General features: G+C 64.2%; 2 protein-coding genes across 2 annotated transcripts in view; both read right to left on the bottom strand.

Annotated features, from left to right (window-relative positions):
* PEAR1 (platelet endothelial aggregation receptor 1) overlaps nt 1–10,190 on the bottom strand; it is a 12,810-nt gene extending 2,620 nt beyond the window's left edge. Inside the window, exons 1-21 of the mRNA XM_059870914.1 lie at nt 10,072–10,190; nt 8,388–8,480; nt 8,196–8,300; nt 7,440–7,540; nt 7,250–7,342; nt 6,393–6,639; nt 6,196–6,310; nt 5,984–6,120; nt 5,294–5,506; nt 4,258–4,432; nt 3,697–3,817; nt 3,283–3,446; nt 3,092–3,194; nt 2,545–2,691; nt 2,339–2,467; nt 1,647–1,775; nt 1,355–1,573; nt 1,155–1,264; nt 960–1,071; nt 769–828; nt 10–274 (exon numbers count right to left, since the gene is read on the bottom strand). Coding sequence (XP_059726897.1) covers nt 10–274; nt 769–828; nt 960–1,071; nt 1,155–1,264; nt 1,355–1,573; nt 1,647–1,775; nt 2,339–2,467; nt 2,545–2,691; nt 3,092–3,194; nt 3,283–3,446; nt 3,697–3,817; nt 4,258–4,432; nt 5,294–5,506; nt 5,984–6,120; nt 6,196–6,310; nt 6,393–6,639; nt 7,250–7,342; nt 7,440–7,540; nt 8,196–8,300; nt 8,388–8,479 — 2,837 coding nt within the window. The 5' untranslated portion in view covers nt 8,480; nt 10,072–10,190. The remainder of the gene's footprint in view (nt 1–9; nt 275–768; nt 829–959; nt 1,072–1,154; nt 1,265–1,354; nt 1,574–1,646; nt 1,776–2,338; nt 2,468–2,544; nt 2,692–3,091; nt 3,195–3,282; nt 3,447–3,696; nt 3,818–4,257; nt 4,433–5,293; nt 5,507–5,983; nt 6,121–6,195; nt 6,311–6,392; nt 6,640–7,249; nt 7,343–7,439; nt 7,541–8,195; nt 8,301–8,387; nt 8,481–10,071) is intronic.
* Nucleotides 10,191–14,023: 3,833 nt separating this feature from the next.
* Nucleotides 14,024–23,279, bottom strand: NTRK1 (neurotrophic receptor tyrosine kinase 1). Its single transcript, XM_059871166.1, has 17 exons — nt 23,092–23,279; nt 21,459–21,533; nt 21,228–21,299; nt 20,707–20,775; nt 20,393–20,547; nt 20,138–20,286; nt 19,861–19,987; nt 19,451–19,780; nt 19,227–19,244; nt 19,022–19,080; nt 18,658–18,760; nt 18,173–18,319; nt 17,952–18,082; nt 17,709–17,881; nt 15,381–15,621; nt 14,849–15,007; nt 14,024–14,385 (listed from the first exon to the last, which is right to left on the bottom strand). Exons 1-17 carry the CDS (start codon nt 23,277–23,279, stop codon nt 14,200–14,202), a joined length of 2,382 nt encoding a protein of 793 aa, XP_059727149.1. The 3' UTR covers nt 14,024–14,199.
* Between the last annotated feature and the right edge of the window lie 453 nt (nt 23,280–23,732).

The following is a 23,732-nucleotide window of genomic DNA, read 5'->3' as shown; positions in this document are numbered from 1 at the left end:
CCTATGCACTCCCCATCACTGCGGTTGTGTCCCCCACTGACCAGGGCCACCAGGGCCACCAGGGCCAGGGGATGCCCAGCCATACCCTGCTGTGGTGGCTCCTCAAGGAGCCCGATCTCGGCGTAGGACATCTCCCTCTGCACAGGGGATTTCATCTCCATGTAGCTGCCCTCGTGGCCCTTGGCGGGGGCAGGGGGCAGCTCCTTGATGGTGGCGTAGGGGTTCTCGCTGGCCAGGGAGCTGGCGCTGGCCCTCAGCCCCTCCCAGGGGTGCTCTAGGGGACAAGGAGTTGGGGGTTCCCCCATGGCAGGGAGCACAGGGGAGAAGGAACAGATGTGTCTCAGGCAAGTCCCAGCCCCATCCCGTTCCTACCCCATCCCTGTCTCTTCCCCATGCCCATCCTAATCCAGTCCTGTTCCAGCCCATCCCCAAACCATCCCTGACTCTTCACCATCCCAGCCCTGCCTCTTTCTCAGCCCAACCCATCCCTGTCCCTTCCAAATCCCAGCAAATTCTGTCACTTCCCCATCCCATCCCATCCCATCCCATCCCATCCCATCCCCATCCCATTGATCCCATCCCATCCCCATCCCCATCCCCATCCCCATCCTATCCCCATCCCATCCCATCCCCATCCCATCCCATCCCATCCCAATCCCATCCCCAACCCAACCCCGACCCTTTTCCCAATTCCTGCCCCAGTTTATCCCTTCCCCACCCCATCCCCACCCCATCCCCATCTCTTCCCTTTCTCCATCCCACTCCTACCTTTGCTGTCACCTTTCCTCAGGCCATGGCTGTAGGTGTAGCTCCTGTCCAGCTGCCTCCCTGTTAAAGAGGGCAGATTTGGGGTCCCCTCTGCTTCATCTTCCCCCCAGCATGAAGCTTACCCCATCCCAGCAGGGGGAGGACTCAGGTGCCCGCCCCACTCTGGATCTGCCCCTCCACCTCCTCCTTACCCCTGGTGCCCAGGGCTGATGCCCCGAGGTGTTTCCAGTCAGGAGGCAGCGTGGCGTTGCCTTCGGGGCTGTAGGGTCTCTCCATGCCAGGGAAGAGCTGGGTGCCAGGCACCTGGAGCCCAAAAAGGGGACGGGTTGGCCTCGAAGGTGGTGGCAGCGGTGGCCCACGCTGTGCTGTGCCACAGCCTGCCATACCTTGAGGGAGCTGGCTCTGTCCTGGGTGCCAGGGGCTGGCAGCGGGCACTGGGACAGCGTGTGGTAGCTGGGGTTGGAGTAGTAGTGGGCATGGTGGCTCGGGGGCACATCTGGAGGGACACGAGTGGTTGCCTGAGGTGACAGCCTGCTGCCAGAGAGCCACCAGGGCTGGGGCCACAGCCCCAGCACGCCGTGCTGACCTGGCACCATGTAGTCAGAGGTGTCTGTCTGTCCTGCTCGGTAGGCCACGGCCAGGTGCCGCCGCTCCTTGTCCTTGTGCCAGCGGTGGTAGCACAGGGCTGTGACCACCACGGCCACCAGCAACACCACCAGGGCCACCAGGCTCAGCACCATGCCCAGGGGGCTGGAGGCTGCAGGGGGGGCTGGCTCGATGGTGTAGGGCACGTCAGGATTCCCTGCTGGGGAGGGGAGGAGTGTCATCCTTAGGGTGGGGGAGGGAACCTGGGGACCCCCCGCCCTGTCCCCACTCACCAGCCTGACAGCGGGGCCCAGTCGTGCCTGGGGCACAGGGACACGTCCCATTGGTGGGGTCACAGGTGGCATTGTGGGGACAGTGGCAGAGCTGGTCACACTGGATCCCAAAGGTCCCGGGGGGGCAGGCTGGGGACACAGCGGTACCGTACAGCTCCATACTGGGACCACAAGGTGGTCCAATAGCCCCATACTGGGACCAGTCAGCCACAAGGTGGTCCAACAGCCCCACACTGGGACCAGCCAGCCACAAGGTAGTCCAATAACCCCATACTGGGACCAGTCAGCCACAAGGTGGTCCAACAGCCCCATACTGGGACCACAAGGTGGTCTAATAGCCCCATACTGGGACCAGTCAGCCACAAGGTGGTCCAACAGCCCCACACTGGGAAGAGCCAGCCACAAGGTGGTCCAACAGCCCCATACTGGGACCAGTCAGCCACAAGGTGGTCCAATAGCCCCATACTGGGACCACAAGGTGGTCCAATAGCCCCATACTGGGACCAGCCAGCCACAAGGTGGCCAGGACCATGGAAGCCCACAGGGGCCTGGATGGCTCTGTACTGCCCAGGCCAGAATGGCACAGGAGTCACCCAGGTGGCCATGAGCAGTTCTCTCTTGCTCCCCCCATCTGAAGCAAGGGTACCTCGCTCCCCACTCCCCCTCAGTGCTCCCCCCGACCCCCCACTCACGCTGGGAGCAGTGGGGGCCATGCCAGCCCGGGCTGCAGAGGCAGGAGCCGTTGGTGGGGTGGCACGAGGAGCCGTTGGCACAGGAGCAGCTCAGGGAGCAGCGTTTGCCGTAGCGGCCGGCGGGACAGGCTGGGGACAGAGGAAGGAGCTTGGCCTTGATCCCGAAGGATCAGGAGCAGCCTGGACTTTGGGGGGTGCTCACTCACGGCGCTGGCAGCTGGGGCCACGGTAGCCCGGGGCGCAGGTGCAGGACCCGTCCTGGGGGGAGCAGGAGGCTCCGTTGCGGCACGAGCAGGACATGTGGCAGCCCCGGCCCCAGGAGCCCTGGGGACAGCCCTGCTTGCACTGCCACCCTGCAGGGAGGGGGAGAGGTGAAGCTCATGGCTGAGGGCACACTGGGCTCCTCCCAAGGAGGAGGTGGCCCAAAAGCCCCATACTGGGACCAGTCAGCCACAAGGTGGTCCAATAACCCCATACTGGGACCAGTCAGCCACAAGGTGGTCCAATATCTCTATACTGGGACCAGTCAGCCACAAGGTGGTCCAATAGCCCCACACTGGGCCCACGAGGTGGCCTAACAGCCCCATACAGGGGGACCAGTCAGCCACAAGGTGGTCCAACAGCCCCATACTGGGACCAGTTAGCCACAAGGTGGTCCAATAGCCCCATACTGGGACCCTGAGGTGGTCCAATAGCCCCACACTGGGACCAGCCAGCCACAAGGTGGTCCAATAGCCCTGGTGTCCCCTTTACCTGTCCAGCCGGGCAGGCAGTGGCACTCTCCTGTCACCAGGTCACAGCTGTCAGCGTGGGCACAGACACAGCGCTCCGCACAGCCCGCCCCAAACGTCCCGTTCTGGAGCACTGGGACAGGCTGGCAGTCAGCACAGGCTGGAGGCACCAACCCCGGTGCCAGCACCGCCAGCACAGCCAGCAGGACTCACCGGGCAGGGCTGCAGGCAGTGAGGGCCCTGCCAGCCCGGGGGGCAGTGGCAGGTGCCGCTCTGGGGGTCACAGGGTGCCCCATGGGCACAGTCACAGCTCCGGTTGCAGCTGGGACCCCAAGTGCCAGCAGGACATGGCAGTGAGCAGTCAGGTCCGTGCCAGCCTGTGGGATGGGAGCAGGGGACACTGGGGTGGGTGTGGGGATGGGGACAGGGACAGGGACAGCCCAGGACCTGGTGTGCACCAGGATGCAGGTGCTGCTGCTGGAGGGGTGGCAGATGCCCCTGTTCTGGCAGGGACAGGGGTGGCACAGGACATCCCCTCAGGGCAGGGCACCTCGCAGCTGTGGGGGGTGAGGAGGACCCTGCCTGGGGCTGGCAGAGGAGGGGAGGGCACAGAGGGAGGGGTCCCACCTTCCTTGCAGAAGCAGGAGCCGTCGAGCGGGGAGCAGGCGAGGGCGTGCTGGCAGGAGCAGCGCCCCGAGCAGTTCACCCCAAAGGTGTTGGGGGGACACAGGGAGGAGCAGTGCTCATCCTGGGTGTGGGGACCAAGAATTCAGGACACTCTGGACCCCTGGCCAGGGCTGGGAAAAGCACCTACATGTCTGGGGGTAAGCTGGTGCTGTAGGGAAAGTGGACAGCCCCCAAACCCCCATTCTCCCAAGGGAACCCCAAGATCTCCCCAGAAAATCACCCAGATCCCCAAACAGCCCCCCAAAGATGCCCCCAAAGGATGCCCAGACCCTGAAACTGCTCTCAGAGACAACCAGACTCCCAACCCATCCCTGAGGATGCCCAGACTCCCCTGTTTCCCCCAGGGATGCCCAGAGTTCCACATTTCCCCCAGGGATGCCCAGACCCCATGCTTGCCCACCCTCCAAACCATCCAGACCCCCCATTGCCCCCAGAACTCTCCAGAGCCCCCATGACCCCCCCCAGCAGCACCCAGACCCCCCTCTCCCCCACGCCCCTCACCGTGTAGCCAGGGGGGCAGTGGCAGTGCCCGGTGGTCCCATCACAGACCCCCCCATGGAGGCAGAGGCAGCTCTGCAGGCAGCCAGGCCCAAAGGAGCCAGGGGGACAACTCTCATTGCAGTAGAGCCCAGCCCAGCCCGGGAGGCAAAGGCACTCCCCGAGCATCGGGTGGCAGCTGGGGGTGCACGCTCAGAACCCCAGTGCTCCCAGTACGGGGCACTGGTGCTGCTGGGGAGGGGCTTTGCAAATGGGGGAGCACAAAACTCCTGCCCCAGGTGGGGATCAAAGAGTTTCTGGTGATGCAGCCAATGCCCGGCTGGGTGAGGGTGGGGGGTGTCGTGGGGGAAGGAAGGAGGGGAGGATGAGGGTGGAGCAGAGGAAGGTGAGGGTGGTGGAAGGAGCTGGGTGGGATGGGGGAGCTGGGGTGGGATGGGGATGCTGGGATGGGATGGGGATGTTGGGGTGGGATGGGGATGTTGGGGTGGGCTGGAGTGACTGGGTGGGATGGGGATGTTTGGGTGGGATTGAGGTGCCAGGATGGGATGGGGGTGTTGGGGTGGGATGGGGATGTTGGGGTGGGATGGGGATGTTGGGGTGAGCTGGAATGACTGGGTGGGATGGGGATGTTGGGTGGGGTGGGGGTATTGGGTGGGATTGGGGTGCCAGGATGGGATAGGAGTGTCAGGATGGGATGGGGGTGCTGGCTTAGGATGGCAGAGCTGGGGGTGCAGGGGATTGGGGTGCCTAGATGGGATTGGGGTGCCAGGATGGACTGGGGATGTTGAGGTGGGCTGGAGTAACGGGGTGGGATGGGATGGGGATGCTGGGGTGGGATTGGGGTGCCAGGATGGGTTGGGAGTGTTAGGGTGGGATTGGGGTGCCAGGATAGGATGGGGATGCCGGGGTGGGATGAGGGTTTTGAGGTGGGCTGGGGATGCTGGGGTGGGCTAGGAATGCCGAGGTGGGCTGGGAATGCCAGGATGGGCTGGGAATGCCGGGGTGGGCTGGGAATGCCGGGGTGGGCTGGGTGCAGTACCTCTGGCTGTGCTGCGGGTGGCAGAGGCAGCGGCTCTCGCAGTGCAGCCCGTAGAGGCCGGGCAGGCAGTGCCGCTCCTCGCAGCGGCTGCCCTGGAAGCCGGCCTCGCACAGGCAGCCCCCGTCCACGTGGAAGCACTGGCCCCCGTTGGCACAGTCGCAGCTCTCCCGGCAGTCCTGCCCGTACCGCCCCACTGGGCACCTCTCCTGGCACCTGCGTGGGGGGCAGAGCTGGTGACACAGCCCCACCAAGAGTTGGGGTGCCCCCTGGGATCCCCCCAGCCCCGAGCTGAGGCTATCCAGCTCATTGCCTGCCACACTGGGGGAGCTGGGGGTGCCTGGCCTGCATGGAGACCTGGTCCCGGCAGCACTGAGTAGTGGTGGCCTTGTCCCCATGTGCCACATCCCCACCATCCATGTGCCCTGTCCTTTGATGCCCCTCCCTGTGCACCTCCATCTCCACCTGCTCCCAGACCATGGACCCCCACTCCAAAAATGCCCTGTCCCCAAGTGTCCCCTCCCCCTGCCCCCATCCCCTTGGCCTTCCAACCCCCTGTACCCCCAATCCCCCAGCCCCTCATTCCCCTCCTCGCCATCCCTTTGTACTCCCAGCCCCCACAATCCAGGAGTCCCTCCATCCCCCCATCACCTCAAACCCCCATCCCCACTTCTCCCCCAGTTCCCCCCTCACTGCTCTCCGGTGAAGCCAGGGCTGCACTGGCACTGCCCCCCGTGGGGGTCACAGTGCCCCCCGTTGTGGCAGCCACACTCGCCCTGGCAGCCGGGCCCAAAGCGCCCGGGGGGGCACGGCACGGAGCAGATCTCCCCCTGCAAAGGAGCACCAGGGTCAGCAGGGGAAACTGAGGCAGAGAGCACGTTCAGAGAGGGGCACAGCCCACCTACCATCCATCCGTGAGGGCAGACACAGGTGCTGCTGCTGGAGGGGTGGCAGATGCCCCCGTTCTGGCAGGGACAGGGGGTGGCACAGGACATCCCCTCAGGGCAGGGCACCTCGCAGCTGTGGGGGGTGAGGGGTGAGCAGGACCCTGCCTGGGGCTGGCAGAGGAGGGGAGGGCACAGAGGGAGGGGTCCCAACTCACAGGGGGCCGCTGAGCCCCGGTGGGCAGAGGCAGGCACCGGTGGAGGTGTTGCAGGGGGCCTTGTGGTGGCAGGGGCAGGACAGGTGACAGCTCTGCCCATAGGTGCCAGGTGGGCATGGCTGGCTGCACAGGGGGTCGGTGAAGCCGGCAGGACAGGAGCAGACCCCGGTCAGGGGGTCACAAGGTGCTCCATGGTGGCAGGGGCAGCGCTGTCCACAGTCCAGCCCCCAGAAATGCTCATCACACTCTGCATGGGGAAGAGCAGTAGTACTTCCTGTCCTGTCCCATCCCATCCCATCCCATCTCAGGTCATTGCCAACACTTCATCCATGCCCATTCAGTCCCCATCTTGTCCCCATGCCATGCCATGCCATGCCATGCCATCTTCCCAGCCCACCCTTATCCTATGTCCATTCCCGTCATCTCCCTTTCCTATCTTCACCCACATTCCAATCCCATCCTCATCCCATCTCTACTCCTATCCCATTCCCATCCATCCTATCCCTGCTCCCATCCCCTCTTCCTCCCCATCCCGTTCTCCATGCCCATCCCAACCTCCACGCCCGTCTCAACCCAACCCATCCCATCCCAATCTCCATCCCCATCCCATGCCCATCCCATTCTCTTCCCACCCAACACCATTCCCAGCCCATCCCGTTCTCCATCCCATCTCCATTCCCATTCCATGCACTCCCCACCCCAATCCCATCCCAACCCCATCCCCATTAACCCCTTGGGTGCCCCACCCTGGCTGCCCAGCCCTCCAGGGAAGCCCCATCTGCACCACCTCCCCGGCTGGGGGTGCCCACCCCAGCTGTGCCCACCCCAGCTGTGCCCCCCCCCAGCTGTGCCCTCACCGCTGGAGCAGCTGGGGCCGCGCCAGCCTGGCTCGCACTGGCACAGCTCGGGAGCCACGCAGCGCCCGTGGACGCACTCCTGGCTGCAGTGAGCTGGGGGGACACGGCACGGAGCGTCCCTAGGGAGCTCTGGGGACACCCTGCAGCGGGTCACAGCCCCAGGGCCCCCCCGAGCCTCGGCCCCACTCACGGACACAGGAGTCCCGGCTCTCGTAGTAGCCCTGGCAGCACTGGTAGCGCCGCCGGTACTCGGTGCGGAGGGCCTGGCGGTACTCGGTGCGGTACACCACCCTGCGCCGCCAGGGGACACCGTGAGCGTCCTGTCCCCCCTGCCCTTGGGGACAGCCTGCACTGGGACAGCCCTCCCAGCCCCCTTGGCCTTGGGCACAGCCCCCCTCCAGTCCTCCCAGGGCCTTGGGGACAGCCTGCACTGGGACAGCCCCCCCCCGGCCCCTCTGTCCCCCCGACCTTGGGGACATCCTCCACTGGGGCAGTCCCCCCAGCCCCTCTCCAGTCCTCCCAGGGCCTTGGTGGCACTCTCTGCTGGGATAATCCCCCTTCAGTTCCCCATGGCCCCTTGGCACCGCCCTCCTCCAGCCCCCGGCCTTGGGGACAGACCCTCTGCAGCCCCTCAGTGAGCTTGGGGACACCGACATTGGGACAGCCCCACTGAGCCTGGGGCAACCCCCCTCCAGCCCCTCCTCCAGCCTCCCTCCAGCCCCCTCCCACCCTGGGGTTGGACATTCCCCCTCCAGCCCCCTCCCTGTCCCTTGTCCCCTCCTCCAGCCCCTCATAGCCCTGGGGACACCCTGCAGAGGGACAGTCTCCCTCCAGCCCCCCTGGCCCTGGGGACACCCTGCAGAGGGACAGTCCCCCTCCAGCCCCCCTGGCCCTGGGGACACCCTGCAGTCCCCGAGGGGCTCTGGGGAGCTGGGGGCGCTCCCACCTCTGCTGCGGGCAGGGCAGGGGGAGGCCCAGCCCCCCGGGGCAGGGCTCGCTGGAGGACACCGCGTGGGGTTTGGTGTAGGACTCCTTCACTGGCGCCGTGAAGCTGCGGGTGGGAGGAATGCGGGGTGACTGCGGGTCCTGGGAGACGCCACCGCTGTCGCTGTCCCCCTCCCCTGTCCCCCAGTCCTACCTCTCCCAGTAGCTGCAGACGTTGGGGTCTCCGGGCCGGAGGGCAGCCAGGAGCCCGGCGTGCACCGCCAGCACCGCGGCCCGCAGCAGCATCCTGCTCGGAGAGAGCGCGGCTTCACCCCGTGCCTCCGCACATTCCCGCTCCCCACCCACCGCCCCCGGCCCCAGCTCCACATCCGACCTCCCTGCAGGGCTGGCTTTGCATTCCTCCATCCCAAAAAACAGCCCCGGCCCCGGCCCCGCTGCTCCCCGAGCGCCGGCCTGTGCCAAGGGGAAACTGAGGCAAGGCCGCTCAGCAGCCTGGGTGGCCTCACTCAGCCTCATCCCAACGTCCTGAGACACCCCGGGGCACATCGGGAGCATCACCCCGACCTGTCCTGGGCACCCCATGCTAAGGGGGGGCTGCTGCTGGGGCCGGGAGCCCGGGGTGCCAGGGTGGGGCTGGGCACGGCGCCTCCAGCCCTGGCACGGCGCCGCGTGGCCCCACTTCAACTCGCTCTGTGTTTATTCCCAGCTGAGTTTCCTGGATCCAGCAGCTTCTTGCTCAACCCAGAGAGGGTCTGGCTCTGCCGGGGCGGCTCTAGGAGTGTTTCCAGCCGGGGGCCGGGCTGGGAGGGCCGGCGACCCCCGTGCTGTTTACCGGGATGAGTGTGTCGGGGCAGGGCTGCTGTGTGCCAAGGAGGAAACAGAGGTTTCCTGGTCGGCACAGCTGGATTTACCGGGGCTTCCTTGCTGCTCCGGCTATAGGACACCCCAAAGGCACTCCCTGGGTTCATCCTCCCACCCACCAGAGCCCGCGCTGCGTTTTGGGGCCAGAGCATCCGGTTTGGGGTGGAAAAACTCTTTAGCGGGAAAGTTTCCCCCCATTTCCCTTCAACTCCCGGCAGTGAGGAATTAATTGCTCATCCGCTGCCAGAATTGCCTCCCATGGACCCTGCCGAGGGGGGAGAGCCAGGGGAACCCTGAGCTCATCCCCAGCCTCATCCCCCTCTTCCAGCAATGTGGGGGGACCAGGGCGGGGAGTGTCCCAGCATTGCTGGGAAAAACAGGAATCACGGGGAGATGCTGGCAGGAAAAGCAAGGAGACATCAAACCGTGCTGGCACGTCCCATCTGCTCCTCACAGTGGGGCTCAGCCAAGGGAAAGAGCCCCCCCAAAACTGCAAGAGGCACCCCCAGACCCTGCGCCCCTCTCCCCACTGGTGTCCCTAAGAGCCCCCCGGGTGGGATGAGGAGCGTCCCACGGGTGATGGGGCTGAAAGGAGCGTGTGGGGTGAGGGCAGGGGAGCTGCCCTGCCCTGTCCCTGCGGGGGACACGGTGCTGACCCCACCACAGCCACTATCTGTGCCCTGGCGCTTCCTCTGCCACAGCCCGGGGGCTGACGCGTTTCCTCCGCGGACCCGCAGGGATGGGGCTGGCTGAGGGCGAGGGGGGCACGGGTGCGAGTCGGGGACAGAGAAAGGGACAGGGTCAGCTTTGGGGTCACCGCGGGCTGTCGCAGCACTGTCCCACGCCCCACCCGTTGTGCCCCAGCCACCAGCGTTCCCTCACCTTGGAACCTGCACCCTCCCGTGCCCCCCGGCGCGATGGGGACCGTGCCCTCGCACAGCGCCCAGCAGGGGACGGTGCCACCCGCCCAAGGCAGCCCTGCCCCAGGGTGCCCGGGTGGGGACAGTGGCACTCACCTGGCCGGGGCCGCGGTGGCAGGCAGGGTCAGGGCGCAGCGGCCCCGCCGCGGGGCTGGCCTGGCCGGCCGGGATGGCGCAGCGCGGCCGTCGGAAGCGGAGGGAGGGCTGGAGCTGCTCTCAGGAAGTTTGGACGTGGAGTCAACTACGGAAAACGGAAAAAAATAAAAAAAATCCCCTTAATTATTTTTTTCTTTTTTTTACTCTTCTGTCCAGAAACCAGAGGGTTTGGGCAGAGCAGCACAGCCGGGACTGCTCGCACAGAGCACTGGATGGGGAGGAGTCTGTGGGGACATCCTGGTGCAGCCCCTCAGGGGGGTCTTGGTGCTGCAGGGTGTCCCCTTCCCCAGGGCTCTGTGGCACCCATGGGTGCAGAGCCTGACTGGGGTTGTCCCCCCGGGCTGGGGCAAGCAAAGGGACCCCCTGAGCAAGGGGCAGCTGCTCTGTGCTGAGGGCATGTGGGGACCAGAGTGTCCTTTGGCTTCAGTGCAGCGGCTGCTGACAGCAGAGCAGAGCCCGGCGTTGGTGCCCAAAAACCCAGGGCATCCTCCCTGCACCCCAACAGCCTGGGCACATCATCCCTGCATCCCAGGGACACATCATCCCAGGACATCATCCCTGCATCTTAACAACCCAGGGCATCATCCCTGCATCCCAGGACATCCTCCCTGCATCCCGGGGACATGTGGTCCCTACATCCCAACATCCTGGGCACAGCATCTCTGCATCCCAGGACATCATCCCTGCATCCCAACAACCCAGGGCATCATTCCTGCATCCCAACATTCTGGGCAGAGCATCCCTGCATCCCAGGGACACAGCATCCCAGGACATCATCCCTGCATCCCGGGGACACATCATCCCAGGACATCATCCCTGCATCCCAGCATTCTGGGCAGAGCATCTCTGCATCCCAGGACATCATTCCTGCATCCCAACATTCTGGGCAGAGCATCCCTGCATCCCAGGGACACATCATCCCGGGACATCATCCCTGCATCCCGGGGACACGCGGTCCCTGCATCCCAGCATTCTGGGCAGAGCATCTCTGCATCCCAGGACATCATCCCTGCATCGCAGGGACACATCATCTCTACATCCCAACATCCCTGGCACACCATCCCTGCATCCCATGGACAGGTGGTCCCTGTATCTCAGCATCCCAGGCACACATCCCTGCATCCCAGGGGTGCATCCTCCCTGCATCCCCAAATCTCAGGTGCGTGTCCCCCCTCCCATCCCTGGCACAGTGTCCCCACATCCCGGGCACACAGCATCTCCACATTTTAGCATCCTGGGCACACCCCAGGGCTGCAGGCATGAGTCCCCCCCTCATCCCAGACACCCCGGGGTCCCTGGCCGTGTGACCCCCTGCATCCCAGGATCTCTGAGCACACATCACCCCCATATCCTGGAATCCCTGGCCTTGCATCACCCCCACACCCCCGGATTCTCAGCCATCCACCACTTCTGCATCCCAAATATCACCATTAAATCCCCGACTCCTGACCGTCTCCCCTCATCCCGAGATCCCCACATGTTCCCCCGACCCCGGGACCCCCGGCCATGCAGCTCAGCACCACGGGCCCCCTTGCCCAGCTGCCCCCCACCCCCAGCACACATTAGCGGCTCCCGAGGCGCCGTTAATTGCTCTGCTCGTTACAGGAACAGCTCTAATCACTCCCAACGATTTTCACATCCCAGGGAGACTCGGCTGCCCGCCCCCCTCGCCTCTCCTCTCCCCGGGTCTCCATTAGGATCAAGCCCACCCGCAGCGGGGGCTCCCCCAAAACGGCGTTTCCCGGAGCAGGGGTGGGCGAGGGGAACGTGGGGTCTGCGGTGCCCTGGAGTGGGAGAGGATATTGGAGATGGGACGAGCTGGGGACATCCGGAGCTGAGGATCTGCTGGGGAAGTGACCCCTCCCTCCAATGCTTTTTAAGGTGTCCCCAGGGCGGGGGGGAAATATTGCTCGGGGACATTCCAGCGGCACTTCAGTGCTGAGATGCCTTTGCAGCCCCCCCGGGACCCCCAGAGGCGGAGAGGACGGAGACCCCCGAGTGCACTTTGGTGTGGCTGGGGCTGTGCAGAGCCCATCTCTCTCAGTGCCGGGATCCAGCTGCCTCCTCAGCTCCCCTAAACACCCCCCCAAACACATCACAGATCCTTTTAGAGAGGACCTGGGGTCCCCTTAGGAGCTTTTGGGATGGAGTGAGACCCTCTAAAGAGCAGACCCAGCCCTGCCACGGTCAGAGCTGGTGGCACAGGCGGGGCAGGATGTGAGTGGCGACCACCAGCAGCAGAACGAAGCAGAAGCGGGCCCGGGAAGCCCCAGCCCCGCCGAAGCCGGGTGAGCTGGGCCAGGCCCGGTGCCGCTGGGGCGGCAGCCCCGCCAGGGAGCGGAGCCGTTAATTACCTCATTGCCAGAGTCCATTACCGCTCCCCCCGGAGCACTGAAATGGAGAAACTTCGGTACGAGGGAGGAGCGAGGGGTGGGGGGGGGGATAAAATCGATCGCGGGGTGAACCTTAACTCTTCCCTGACCGCTCTAACGGGGAAACTGAGGCACAGCCACGCCATGAAGGAATCTGAGGCACTGAGGCAGGGAAGCCCACCCTGTTTGGGGGCGGGGGGGTGTGTCACCACACACGGTCCTTTTGGGGCATTGGTCTGCGGCAATCTCCAGCAAGGGGCTGGAAAAGCTCAAGGTTGTAATCTAGTTCCTTCCTCAAATTAGATAAGAGAGGAAAAAAGGCCATAAATCAGCGTGGGCAGCGATTAGAGACCCCAAGGAAGCAGGTGGGGGGCTCTGCCAGCCGGGCTGAGCTCCAGCAGAGCCAGACCTGCCCATGCCAGGTCCCCATTTCCCTGGCAGGATCCTCAGCAAAGATCCAGGAGAGCCAGAGGGGCCTGACCCTGCTGCAGGGCTGTGGGATGCATTACAGGGTGGGAGCTCCCATCTCCTCCACTTGTTGTTGTGCCACTCCAGCCACTGGGCACAGCCAGGTGCCACGGCAGCCCCAAACCCCACCACAGACCCCCTGAGCGCTCCCACCTTGTGCCGTGCCTCAGTTTCCCCAGCGACCTCTCTTCCCTCCTGCTTATCTTGGGTCACAGGGGGTAACAAAGGAGCTGCCAGGGCTCTGCCTGTGCTGCCTAATTATCCAGATGAAATCAATTCAGCTCCATTATGGTCAAATCCAGGTCCCAACCATTACCAAGGCGGCTGGAGAGCCTGAGGAAGGATGATGGAGTGGATGCTACAGGGCATGTGATAACCCCCTGGTTCCGAGGAGAGGACACAGGGAAGGGGGGGGTGTCACTCTTTTGGGGGGATGGGTGTTGGCTTTGTGCTGCAAAGTCCCATCCTCCACCTGCAGAGCCCTTGGCAGGAAGATTCCCCAGGCCAGGGTGTGGCCCAAGAATCCCTGGAGAGCTGCCCGGGGTGATCCTCATGGCACAGCCAAAACCACCCCTGTGTGGGCTGGGGATGGGGACACCACCCCTGCCTCGGGCCCTGGGCACAAAACACAGCATCCCAGGCATGTGTGATGCCTTGACCCACATCTTGGGAGGATCCCTGGCACAGCACCTCCCCTCCAGCTCCTCTCCCCCAGCCAAGGCAGCTTCCCTGATGTGAAAAGCCCCTTTTTCTCCCCAAAATGCCCCCATCCCACCTGCCCAGCTGACACCCCGGAGAACGCAGGGGCCAGAGCAGGGGAGACACAGTTTATTAGTGACTGGTTTTGCTGCAGAGCGGGTGAGCAGGGGGCAATCCCAACTCCCCTGGGAGAGCTGAGCCCCCCCAGCTCCTGCACTGGCACTGACCCCGTGCTGGGGTCTCCCAGCTCTGCACCCCCTGAGCCAACCCACATCAGCCAAGAGCCTCCATCCTGGCACTGTGGGAATGCCAAGGAGCCAAACAGCAGGGCCACAGCCCTGGGGGTCCCCCAGCCCAGCTCTCCAGCCCCTCCCCCGGGAGTGGGCTGGCATTTTGCACTATAAATAAGATTTCAGGCTTCTCCCGCCTCGGGGCATCAGTCCAGAGCTGTGTGGGGCAAAAGCCATGCCCCGGGCAGCAGGGCAGGCAGGGGAACAGCAGGGAGCAGAGGGTGGCTGGGGGTCCCCACTCAGCCCAGGATGTCCAGATAGACAGGGGGTGTCTTGACGAGGGCCTGGAGGCGGCTGTGGATCTCCTTGATGGGCTGGCGCTGCTGGGGCTCCCGCTGCCAGCAGCTCTGCATGATGGCATAGACCTCGGAGGGACACGTGCGGGGCCGCTCCAGCTCCCGGCCCTGGGTGATGCACTCGATGGCCTGCAGGAGCAGGGATGGAGGTGGGATCCCCTGCTCTGGGTACTCCCGGGGGGGCTGTTACTATCCTCCTTGCCCCACTCTGGGTACCCCAGGGGGGCTGTCACCATCATCCCTGCCCCACTCTGGGTACCCCCAGGGGGCTGTCACCATCGTCCCTGCCCCGCTCTGGGTACCCCCAGGGGGCTGTCACCATCCTCCTTGCCCCACTCTGGGTACCCCAGGGGGGCTGTCACCATCGTCCCTGCCCCACTCTGGGTACCCCCGGGGGGCTGTTACTATCCTCCTTGCCCCACTCTGGGTATCCCCGGGGGGCTGTCACCATCGTCCCTGCCCCGCTCTGGGGGCTGTCACCATCCTCCCTGCCCCACTCTGGACACCCCCAGGGGCTGTCACCATCCTCCCTGCTCCACTCTGGGTACCCCTGAGGGGCTGTCACCATCCTCCTTGCCCCCTGCTCGCTCACCTCGGTGTTGGAGAGTTGGTACCAGGGCTGCTTCCCGTAGGTGAAGATCTCCCAGAGCACCACGCCAAAGCTCCAGATGTCGCTCTCGGTGGTGAATTTACGGTACAGGATGCTCTCAGGAGGCATCCAGCGGATGGGCAGCATGGTCCTGCCCCCCACCTACCCACAGCAGGGCTGTCAGCATGGCAGGGACCCTCCCGTTTCCCTTCCCCCATCCCTTAAGCCCCAGGTTAGATGTAAGGAGGAAATTTTTTACTCTGAGGGCGTAGATGCCCTGGCACAAGCTGCCCAGAGAAGCTGTGGCTGCCCCATCCCTGGAGATACTCAAGGTCAGGATTTGGAGCCAGCAAACTGTTCTTTAGGAAAGCACCCCTGCAGGTTGAGCTGGATGGCTTCCAAGCGTCCTTTCCAGCCCAACCCATTCTGTGGTTAAAGACGGATGGCGAAGGGGTGGGAGGCAGCAGCCACGAGGGAAATTTGAGTGTGGCCTCGCAGCCCATCCCGGAGCAGAGAGGAGGAGGGAGCAGCTCACCCGGTAGTAGTCGGTGCTGTAGATGTCCCGGGACATGCCAAAATCCCCGATCTTCACCACCAGGTCGTGGCCCACCAGGCAGTTGCGGGTGGCCAGGTCCCGGTGCACGAAGTGGAGGGAGGCCAGGTAGACCATGCCCGAGGCGATCTGCGTGGCGATGTGCAGCATGTGCCCCAGCGCCAGCGGGCCCCGCGGCTGGCCCGGGCCCTGCTCCAGGATCTTGGCATCTGGGCCGTGGGACCTGCGGGGCAGAGGGGCTGCTTGGAGCGCGGGATGGGCGGGAGAGAGGCCGTGCTGCCTTGTGGCCGCAGCGAGCAGCGGGCACAACTTCCCAAATTTCCAAAAAATGCCCATTTTTCCTGGGAAGGCAGTGAGAAGAACAAAATCACAGGGCTGGAAGAGACCTTCAAGATCATCGAGTCCAACCCTGCCCCAACGCCTCAACTAAACCCTGGGACCAAGTGCCACATCCAGTCTTGTTTTAAACACATCCAGGGAAGGTGACTCCACCACCACACAGAGAGAAGGAGAGAAAACAATTCTTATCTCTAGTCACTGCTCCTGGTTTTGCACACGTGGAATGTGTTATGGAGATTGTTTTCCCAAAGTGATATTGGACACAGGTGAAAGTTGTTTTGAGTGATTAGCCAATCGCTCAAAGCTGTGTCTGACTGTCTGGAGACAGTCATGGGTTTTTCTTTGGTATAGTAAATAAATAAATAAAAATAAATATATATAAAAATATATAAATATATACAAATAAATATATACATTAAAAATATAGAAATATATATAAATATACCAAAAATTATATTTTTTCTTTTTAGTATGTAATTTAGTAGAGATTAGTGTAATATAGCTTCATAAAGCAATTTTTCAGCAGTCTGAAGGACGGAGTCAGAGCACATTATTCACCACATGGGGGACGCCCTGATTTGAAACTCCCTGGATGGAGGAAAGGGGTAAAAATAAAGGGTTGGCAAGTGGGGAAAGGTTCTCATGTGTGTCCAGGCATGGGCAAGCACTGGTGTTCACACACACCAGAGAAGGGTGTGCACGTGTGTGTGTGTGCACGTGGGGGAGGAAGGGACCCGCGCCTTGGCTGCAGTAAATAATGCAGGGGGGTCCCAGCAATGGGGGGTGGCCGGGGAAGGGCGTGGGGTGCAGAGTCCAGCGGGGGTCTGAGAACACCCCACAGGGGTCAGAGCGCACACCCACACCCACACCCACACACAGACACACGTGTGCATCCTCCCCTGGCACGCAGGCACGCACAGGAGAGGTGTGGAAGGTGTGCCCACGTGTGCCAGGGAAGGGAACGTGCACAGAAGGGAAACGTGCTCACATCGTGTGTGTGCACAGGGGAGTTACACACTCACAGGGGAGAGGTGTGCGTGGGTGTGCACACCTGGGTGTGCACGTGGGGTGGGACACACGCCTATACGCACACACAGGGAGGGCACACACACCTGTATACACACACTGTGAGGGCACACGTGTGTGCACACGCACAGGGAGGGTATACCTGTGCACACTCACAGGGAGGGCACACACCTGTGCTCACACAGCAGAGAGCACACACACATGTGCACATACACGGGGAGGGCATGCACACCTGTGCACACACAAGAAGAGGGCACACACAGGGAGAGGGCACACACAGGGAGAGGGCACACACAGGGAGAGGGCACACACGCCTGTGCATGCACATAGGGAGGGCACACACAAAGGGGAGGGCACACACAGGGAGAGGACACACCTGTACACACACATGGAGAGGGCACGCACACGGGGAGGGCATGCACACCTGCGCACACACATGGGCCCTGCAGAAGGCAGCATGTCAGGGTGCAAGGCAGCGTGTCAGAGCACACGGGGAGGGTGTGAAAGCAGCAGCCTGTGTGCAGTGGGGCGTGCGAGCCCGGCCGGGGGCCAGCGCGGCTCCGGCCGCCCGCAGCCCTCGGTGCCTTTGATGCCGAGCGTGGCTGACAGCCCGGCCGGGGCGGCCGTGGCCGGGGGCTGGGGGAGCTCTGCTCGGCAGAACCATTAATGCCAACTCCCATAACAATAATCATAAAAGCCACGTCTCAGAGCTCCTCGCGCGGCCACTAAAGCGATGCCTCTGGCAGCCCCCCCCGTCTAGCAGCAATACCTGGGGGGGCAATCGAAAAGTCTCTGCTTATTCCAGCTGATGGCCAATCTCTCTCTATTTAAGCCTCTCAGACAGCTAATCTAATCAATATTGCAAGGAGGGCTGCATTAGCAGGGAGCAGGCTGGCTGCGCTGATGGAGAGGCAGATGGGGGGCTCCTGTCCCCCCCCGTCCCACCTGAGGAAGCGGTTGAGGTCGCCGTGTTTCATGTACTCGAAGACCATGATGAGGGGCTCGCCCTCCGTGCACACGCCGTAGAACTTGACGATGTGCTCGTGCTGCAGCACCGTCAGCAGCTCGGCTTCGCGCTGGAAGTCCAAGCGGGCGCTTTCTGTCACCTCCTTCAGCGCCTGCAGGGACACGGCATCAGTGACACCCCCCCACGGACCCCCTCATCCCCGCATCGTGCCCCCTCCTCACCTTCACAGCCACCAGCATCTTCTCCTGCTCCGGGAGGAGGTTGTAGCACTCGGCCAAGAAAACCTTCCCGAAGGCGCCCTCACCCAGCTCCCACTTCAGCACGATGTCCCTCCGCTGCACGTGGTGCACGCCTGGGGGAACCCCCGCCCATCAGTGCCCCCCGGCTCGGGTGTGAGCATGGGGAGGTGCTCGGGGACCACAGTCCCCAGCCCAAGCCTTACAGGCATTGCAGAAATACTGGGGGTTCTCGATGAAGTTGCTCTTCAGCCCCTCCAGCTTGCTCTCAGCCGAGGAAAGGGGGCTGCTGCCCAGGTTCATGAAGTGCAGGGACATGGCCAGGTCATCCTCTTGGGCCAGCACGGCTGAGCCTTGTGGGGACAAGGACAAGGCCATCAGGGGGTCCCCCAGCCCCCCCCACCAGCCTGTGCAGCCAGTGCCAGGCTCTGCCGAGCAACCCCCTGCTCGTCCGGCCCCCGGGGGCCAGGCAGCCCGATCAAAACCATTTAGAGGCTGAATCCATTCCAGGAGTGAATTAGCAGCTGCTGCCCACGCTCCCGGGGGAGCCAGCACCTCTCCACGGGTGTACCCCCACCCACAGCCCCTCTTCCCACACCTGTGACCCAACCCAGGTGCCACAGGGACATGGGGACCGGGCTGTCCCCGTGTCACAGCCCGAATATTGAGTCACCAGGCTGGGGGCACTCACGGTTAATGCCAAACTTGGAGCGACGCCCGCACTTGTTGAGCAGGATGAGCATGATAGAGAGGGAGAGGCAGGCGAACACAGCCAGTGCCACGGCCACCGAGACCTGCTGGCAGCCAGGACAGCGCTCAGGACCAGGTCCCTCCTGGTCCCTTTTCTCAGCCCGTGGGATGGGAACAAACTGTGAGATGGTTACAAGCCCCAGGAGGTGCCACGGGGGAAACTGAGGCACTGAGAGTCTGCCCTTCATCTCCATCGTATAACCCACATCCCACTGGGTGGTGGTTTGGCTGTCCCCAGGGGATTTGTGCCACCCTCTTGCAGGTGTCCTTGTCCTCCCATCCCAGACTGCAGAGCATCTCCTCACCCCAAATGTGTGCTCGTCTGTTGTCTCCACAGGCCCCTCCAGCGAGCTGTTCCTGGTGCCTGAGGCAGGGAGAAGGTGTAGGGTGAGTGTGGGGTCCCCATCCCCTGAAGTGGCCCTGGAAGGACCTGGACACCCCAGGATCAGCCCTGAGGGTGGGTGGAATGCCCAGTTTAGGGGGGCTGGGGCAGAAATCCTGGCCACTCACCCAGTGGGGACAGAGACACTGGAGCAGCCCAAAGGGAGAGAAAGGAGAAACACTCATTATTCCTCAGGTGGGAGCTGCCCATCCTTCCCCCTCTCATCCCTGGGGAAACTGAGGCACACCAGGGCTCGTGTAGACAACAGGCAGAGCCCAATACAACCCGTCCTGCGCACCGGGTGTGACACAGCTCCTCGGGAGGACGGGGGACACCGCAGGCTGGCACCTACCGGGGATGGGCTCCTCAGGGCTGAAGCTGAAGGGGTTGTCCATGAAGCGCACCTGGACGCTGCGGGAGGCCCAGCCCAGGGCGTTCTCCACCACCAGGGTGTAGTTGCCATTGTTGACGTGGGTGGGGCGGTTGAGCTGGAGGCAGCCGTGGAGGACGGTGGAGTTGTGCTCGTACTCCATGATAAGGGTGTGGATGTAGAGCCCCTCCAACAGGGCCGTGCCGTTGAAGAGCCAGTGGATGTCGGGGACGGGGTTGCCATCCACGGAGAAGGGGATGCACCAGGAATGCCGGGGGATGGCTGTGTCCAGCAGCAGGATCACGGGGGGAACTGGGAGAGACGGAGCTGGGTGGGTTCCTGAGCCAGACCCCCTGCCCAGCCCCCAGCCCAGCCCCTTCTGGACTCCTCACAGGTGACGTTCAGCATCACACTGTCCTCTGCCAGCCCGGCCGCGTTCTCTGCCCGGCACATCAGCTCCTTGTGGTTGAGGTGGGAGGAGATGTTGTTGATCTCCAGGACGATCTCCCAGTCTGAGAGCTGCAGGGAGCACCAGGCGTGAGCAGATGCCACCCCCCAAGCCCGGCCAGCTCCTGCGTCCGCCCCGTGCCCCACCCGTCACCCCACCAGTGAGAGGGTGCTGGGGGGGTCAGCGCTGCTGGGGCCATACCCCTGGAAGGCTGAGCTTGCCTTGGTGACAGTGAGCAGCTCGGGTCCCACCTCAGGGACCACCCACTCCGCGGTGGCCGCTGGGCTGGCGCTGATGTGGCAGGTGAGGTTGACGCTGTCCCCTTGGCGCAGCACCGCCTCGGGGGGCTCGATGCGGACGCTCGGGGGGTCTGCAGGGACAGGAAGGGTGAGCCACGTGTGTCCCTGTGTCCCTGCCATGCCCAGGCTCAGGACAGGGGACAAACCCAGGGGCCAAACCCACGGCCAGGCACGTACCGCAGGCGTAGAGAGCCTGGCTGCCCAGGGGCACGGGCACGCTGCCCTCCCAGCAGAGCAGGGACTGGTTCCCCAGCTCGGCCCGGCTGCTGTTGTGCCACAGGTGCAGCCAGCGGAGGCCGCAGGAGCAGTTGAAGGGATTTCCCACCAAGATGCTGAGCAGGGAAGAGAACACGGGCTCAGAAGGACTCCAGGCCCCACACGTTTGTGTGTCCCAGCAGAGTCAGCCAAGGCTGCACCTGGGCACTTCCAGCCTCCAGCTTTGTGTCACACATGCCCCATGTGCCTCCTCCCCCCTGTCTCTCATCACTCACAGCTCTTGCAGGGGCAGATGCCAGAAGGTTTTCCAGGAAAGGCTTTGCAGTGCATTGGAGGAGAGATTCCTGTTGGGACAGCCCCCATCAGCCGCCCCTTCCCACTCACACTCCCATCCAACAGAGGGTCTGGTGGCACGGGGCAGCTGTCACACCGTGACCAAGCAAAACCAGCTCTGCTAGGCGTGCCACCAGCCCTCAGGGGGGAGCCCCATGCACCCCAGGACAGGGTCCCTCCCCATTTTTGGGGGACCCCACCCTCACTGGTGCAGCACAGGGCTCCCGGGGGGGCAGCAGCTGCTCGCTCTCCTACCCGGATCGATGGTTTCCCACTCAGCAGCAGAGCCCCCGTGCCCCCCCGGCCGGGCTGATGTGCCCGAGGGCAGCGATGGGACACCATCGATCCCGCCCGGGCACGGGGACCGGCCACCCTGCAGCGGGCACAGCGCCCCGGGCACGGGGGCTGAGCCCCGAACGGGGGCACGGTGTTGAGGGAGGGGAGTGGGGAAGGGGAGACTCACACGTGGCTCAGCCTGGGGGTGTCCAGGAAGGCATCGGCAGAGATGTGCTGCAGCCCCGACCTGGAGATGGTGCTGAAAGGAGGGAAGGGCTGAGCACCTGTGAGAATCTCTGCTCTGGGGGCGTCCTGTGACTCCTTGCAGTGGGACTGAGCTCTGGGGATCCCCCCCTGCACCACAGCCCTTCCCTCCCCACATTTCCCTGTGCAGGGACCCCACCCCCGGGGTGCTCACAGGTTCCTGAGGTCCCGCAGTGTCCTGGTGTCAGCTCGGGTCAAGGTGGTGAGCGCCGGCTGGTTCTCAATGACGCTGGAAGGCAAAGGAGGGGGCTCAGGGCAGCAGCCCACGACCCCTCACGCCCCAAAGCGTGGGGTAAGGGGTGTGAGAGCTCTCCCACTTCCCAGGCTGTGCCCACAGCCGGGACTGGGGACAAGGATGGAGCTGAGCCGCCCCGCTGTGCCTCAGTTTCCCCTGGGATGAGCTGGGAAGAAGGGGGAATGGCAGCAGGTGATCCCGATGGTGCTGAGTCCCCTGCCAGTGCAAACTGTGCGGGGTCAGGGCTGAGCCACCACCTGGAGCTCACACAGAATAAGTTGGTTGGGTCTCAGCCCCCCTCACCCTTTGGGTCCCCACCTTTTCTCGCACCCCAGGGTGTCCTGCACTGTGACAGGGACACTGCTGTCACTGTCCCCCCACCCTTTTCTCCAGGCAGGAGATGAAGAAAAACCCCTTTGGGAGCAGGTGCAGGGTTTTTCCCTGCCCCACCCTGCTCCTGTGAACCCCAAATCACAGCGCTTGGTTAATTGGGGTTCAGATCCACACAAGGAGGTTTTGGTCCCCCTGACCCTGGTGAGGATGGGACGAGAGCAGCTGGGGCAGTGGGATGGCTGGGGGTCTCTCGAGGACCACCATCTCCACCACCAGCCACCCCACCCCACCAGCCAGCGAACAAAGAGCTGGCAGCGCCTGTGGCGCAGCATCCCCGGGCACGTGGGGAAACTGAGGCACGGAGACACCGCAGCCAGGCCCCAGCAATGCGGCACAGGCAGGGCTGTGGGGTGGGGGGAAAGCCCAGCAATTGGGGCACTTTGGTGTCCTGCAGCACCCCGTGCCCCTGTCCCCTCAGCACCCTCCTGTCTCTGCTCGCTCCAGCTCTTGTCTCCCCACCACACATCCTGCAGCAGGGAAAGGAGTGGGGGCAGAGTAGATGCCCCAAAGCAGCAAATTTGGGGTGTGTCCCCCCAGCATACCCACCCACAGGCCCCAGGGCACAGCGACAGCCCCAGCAGGATGGGGACAAGCAGCTCCCCACAACCCTGCCCTGCCCAGCACGGTAAGGGTGCTCCCTGCCCGGGGTCCCTGCTGCACCCTCAGCGTGTTGGCATCACCGCAGGAGTGGGTGAAGAGCTGCACCCAGCCCCTCGCTCGCTCTCTGGGGGGGTGCTGCACCCCCCGCACCCCATTTTGCAGCCCCCAGCTCTCCCCACCGAGCAGGCGCTCTCCCCACAGCCATCCCAGCCCATCCAGCGATCCCTGCTCCAGCCCAGCCCCGCCATCCTGCCCGCGAGCAAATCACCTCCATCCCCATCACCGCCCAGTCCACCAGCTCTGCTGCCCCCAGCCACAGCCACCACCATCCCAACGCTCCCAGCCCCTCTGCCTGGTCCCCAAAATCCGGCACTCCCAACCCCTTCACCTCTGTCGCCTCCAACTCCATCGTTGCGCCAGCCCCATTGCTGCATCCCCCAGCCCCGTCACCCGCAGCTCCTCCGCCTGCTCTCCGAGCTCTGTCACCCCCAGCCCCACCGCGCTGTCCCATCGCTCCCAGTGCCTGAGCTCCATCACCCCGAGCCCCGGCCCCACTCACACGTCGGTGAAGCTGCCGCTTCCCAGCAGCGGGGCCAGGCTGCCCACGGTGTCGGGCTCCCGGCAGAGCAATACCCCGGCCCCGGGGCAGCGGCAGGGCCGGGGGCAGGCACCGGCAGCGCCCGGGGCTGCCAGGGACAGCGGCAGGAGCAGCGCGGCCAGGCAGAGCCAGGCGGGCAGCGGCGGCATCGCGGGGCCGGTCCCGGTGCTGGTGCTGGACCCGGTGCCGCTGCTGCCGGTGCCGCCCTCCCTCGCACTTGCCCGGCAGCCCGAGCACGGGGCCGTGCGGGGCTTAAAAGGAACGCACGGACCGGCCTCCCGGGAGGGGCCGGCGGCTCCCCCCGCCCCGGCACCGCCCCCGCCCCGGCCCGAGACACCCCCCGGCCGTGATTCACCGGCACCGGGAAGGCTCCGAGCCGGGAGAGGGGGATTCCTCACACTGGCACCGACCGCGGAGCCCGTCTGTGCCCTGCCCGCGCCCTGCCGCCACCCTCCCTGCACGCTGGCACCCTACACCGGCACCCCCAGCCCCACCAAGTGGATCCATCCCACCACTGGAGCCCCCAAAATTCCCGGGGCACACCCGTGTGCGCACACACCCCACAGCCGCTCCGGGACCTGGCTCAGGGCGGGCTGCAGTGT

The sequence above is a fragment of the Haemorhous mexicanus genome, chromosome 31, assembly GCF_027477595.1.
Source record: "Haemorhous mexicanus isolate bHaeMex1 chromosome 31, bHaeMex1.pri, whole genome shotgun sequence".
NCBI lineage: Eukaryota > Metazoa > Chordata > Aves > Passeriformes > Fringillidae > Haemorhous > Haemorhous mexicanus.
Note: the sequence above shows the minus strand (reverse complement) of the source record. Positions and strands in the feature narration are given on the sequence as shown.

Bases quoted from the DNA above. Each gene is read 5' to 3' on its own strand.
- NTRK1 (XM_059871166.1), bottom strand. From the start codon at position 23,279: ATGCCGCCGCTGCCCGCCTGGCTCTGCCTGGCCGCGCTGCTCCTGCCG. The intron at 19,988-20,137 runs GCAAGCTCAGCC...TGCTCCCTGCAG, and splicing joins AGCTGCTCACTGTCACCAAG to CTCTCAGACTGGGAGATCGT. The intron at 17,882-17,951 runs GTGAGGAGGGGG...GTGTCCCTGCAG, and splicing joins AGATGCTGGTGGCTGTGAAG to GCGCTGAAGGAGGTGACAGA.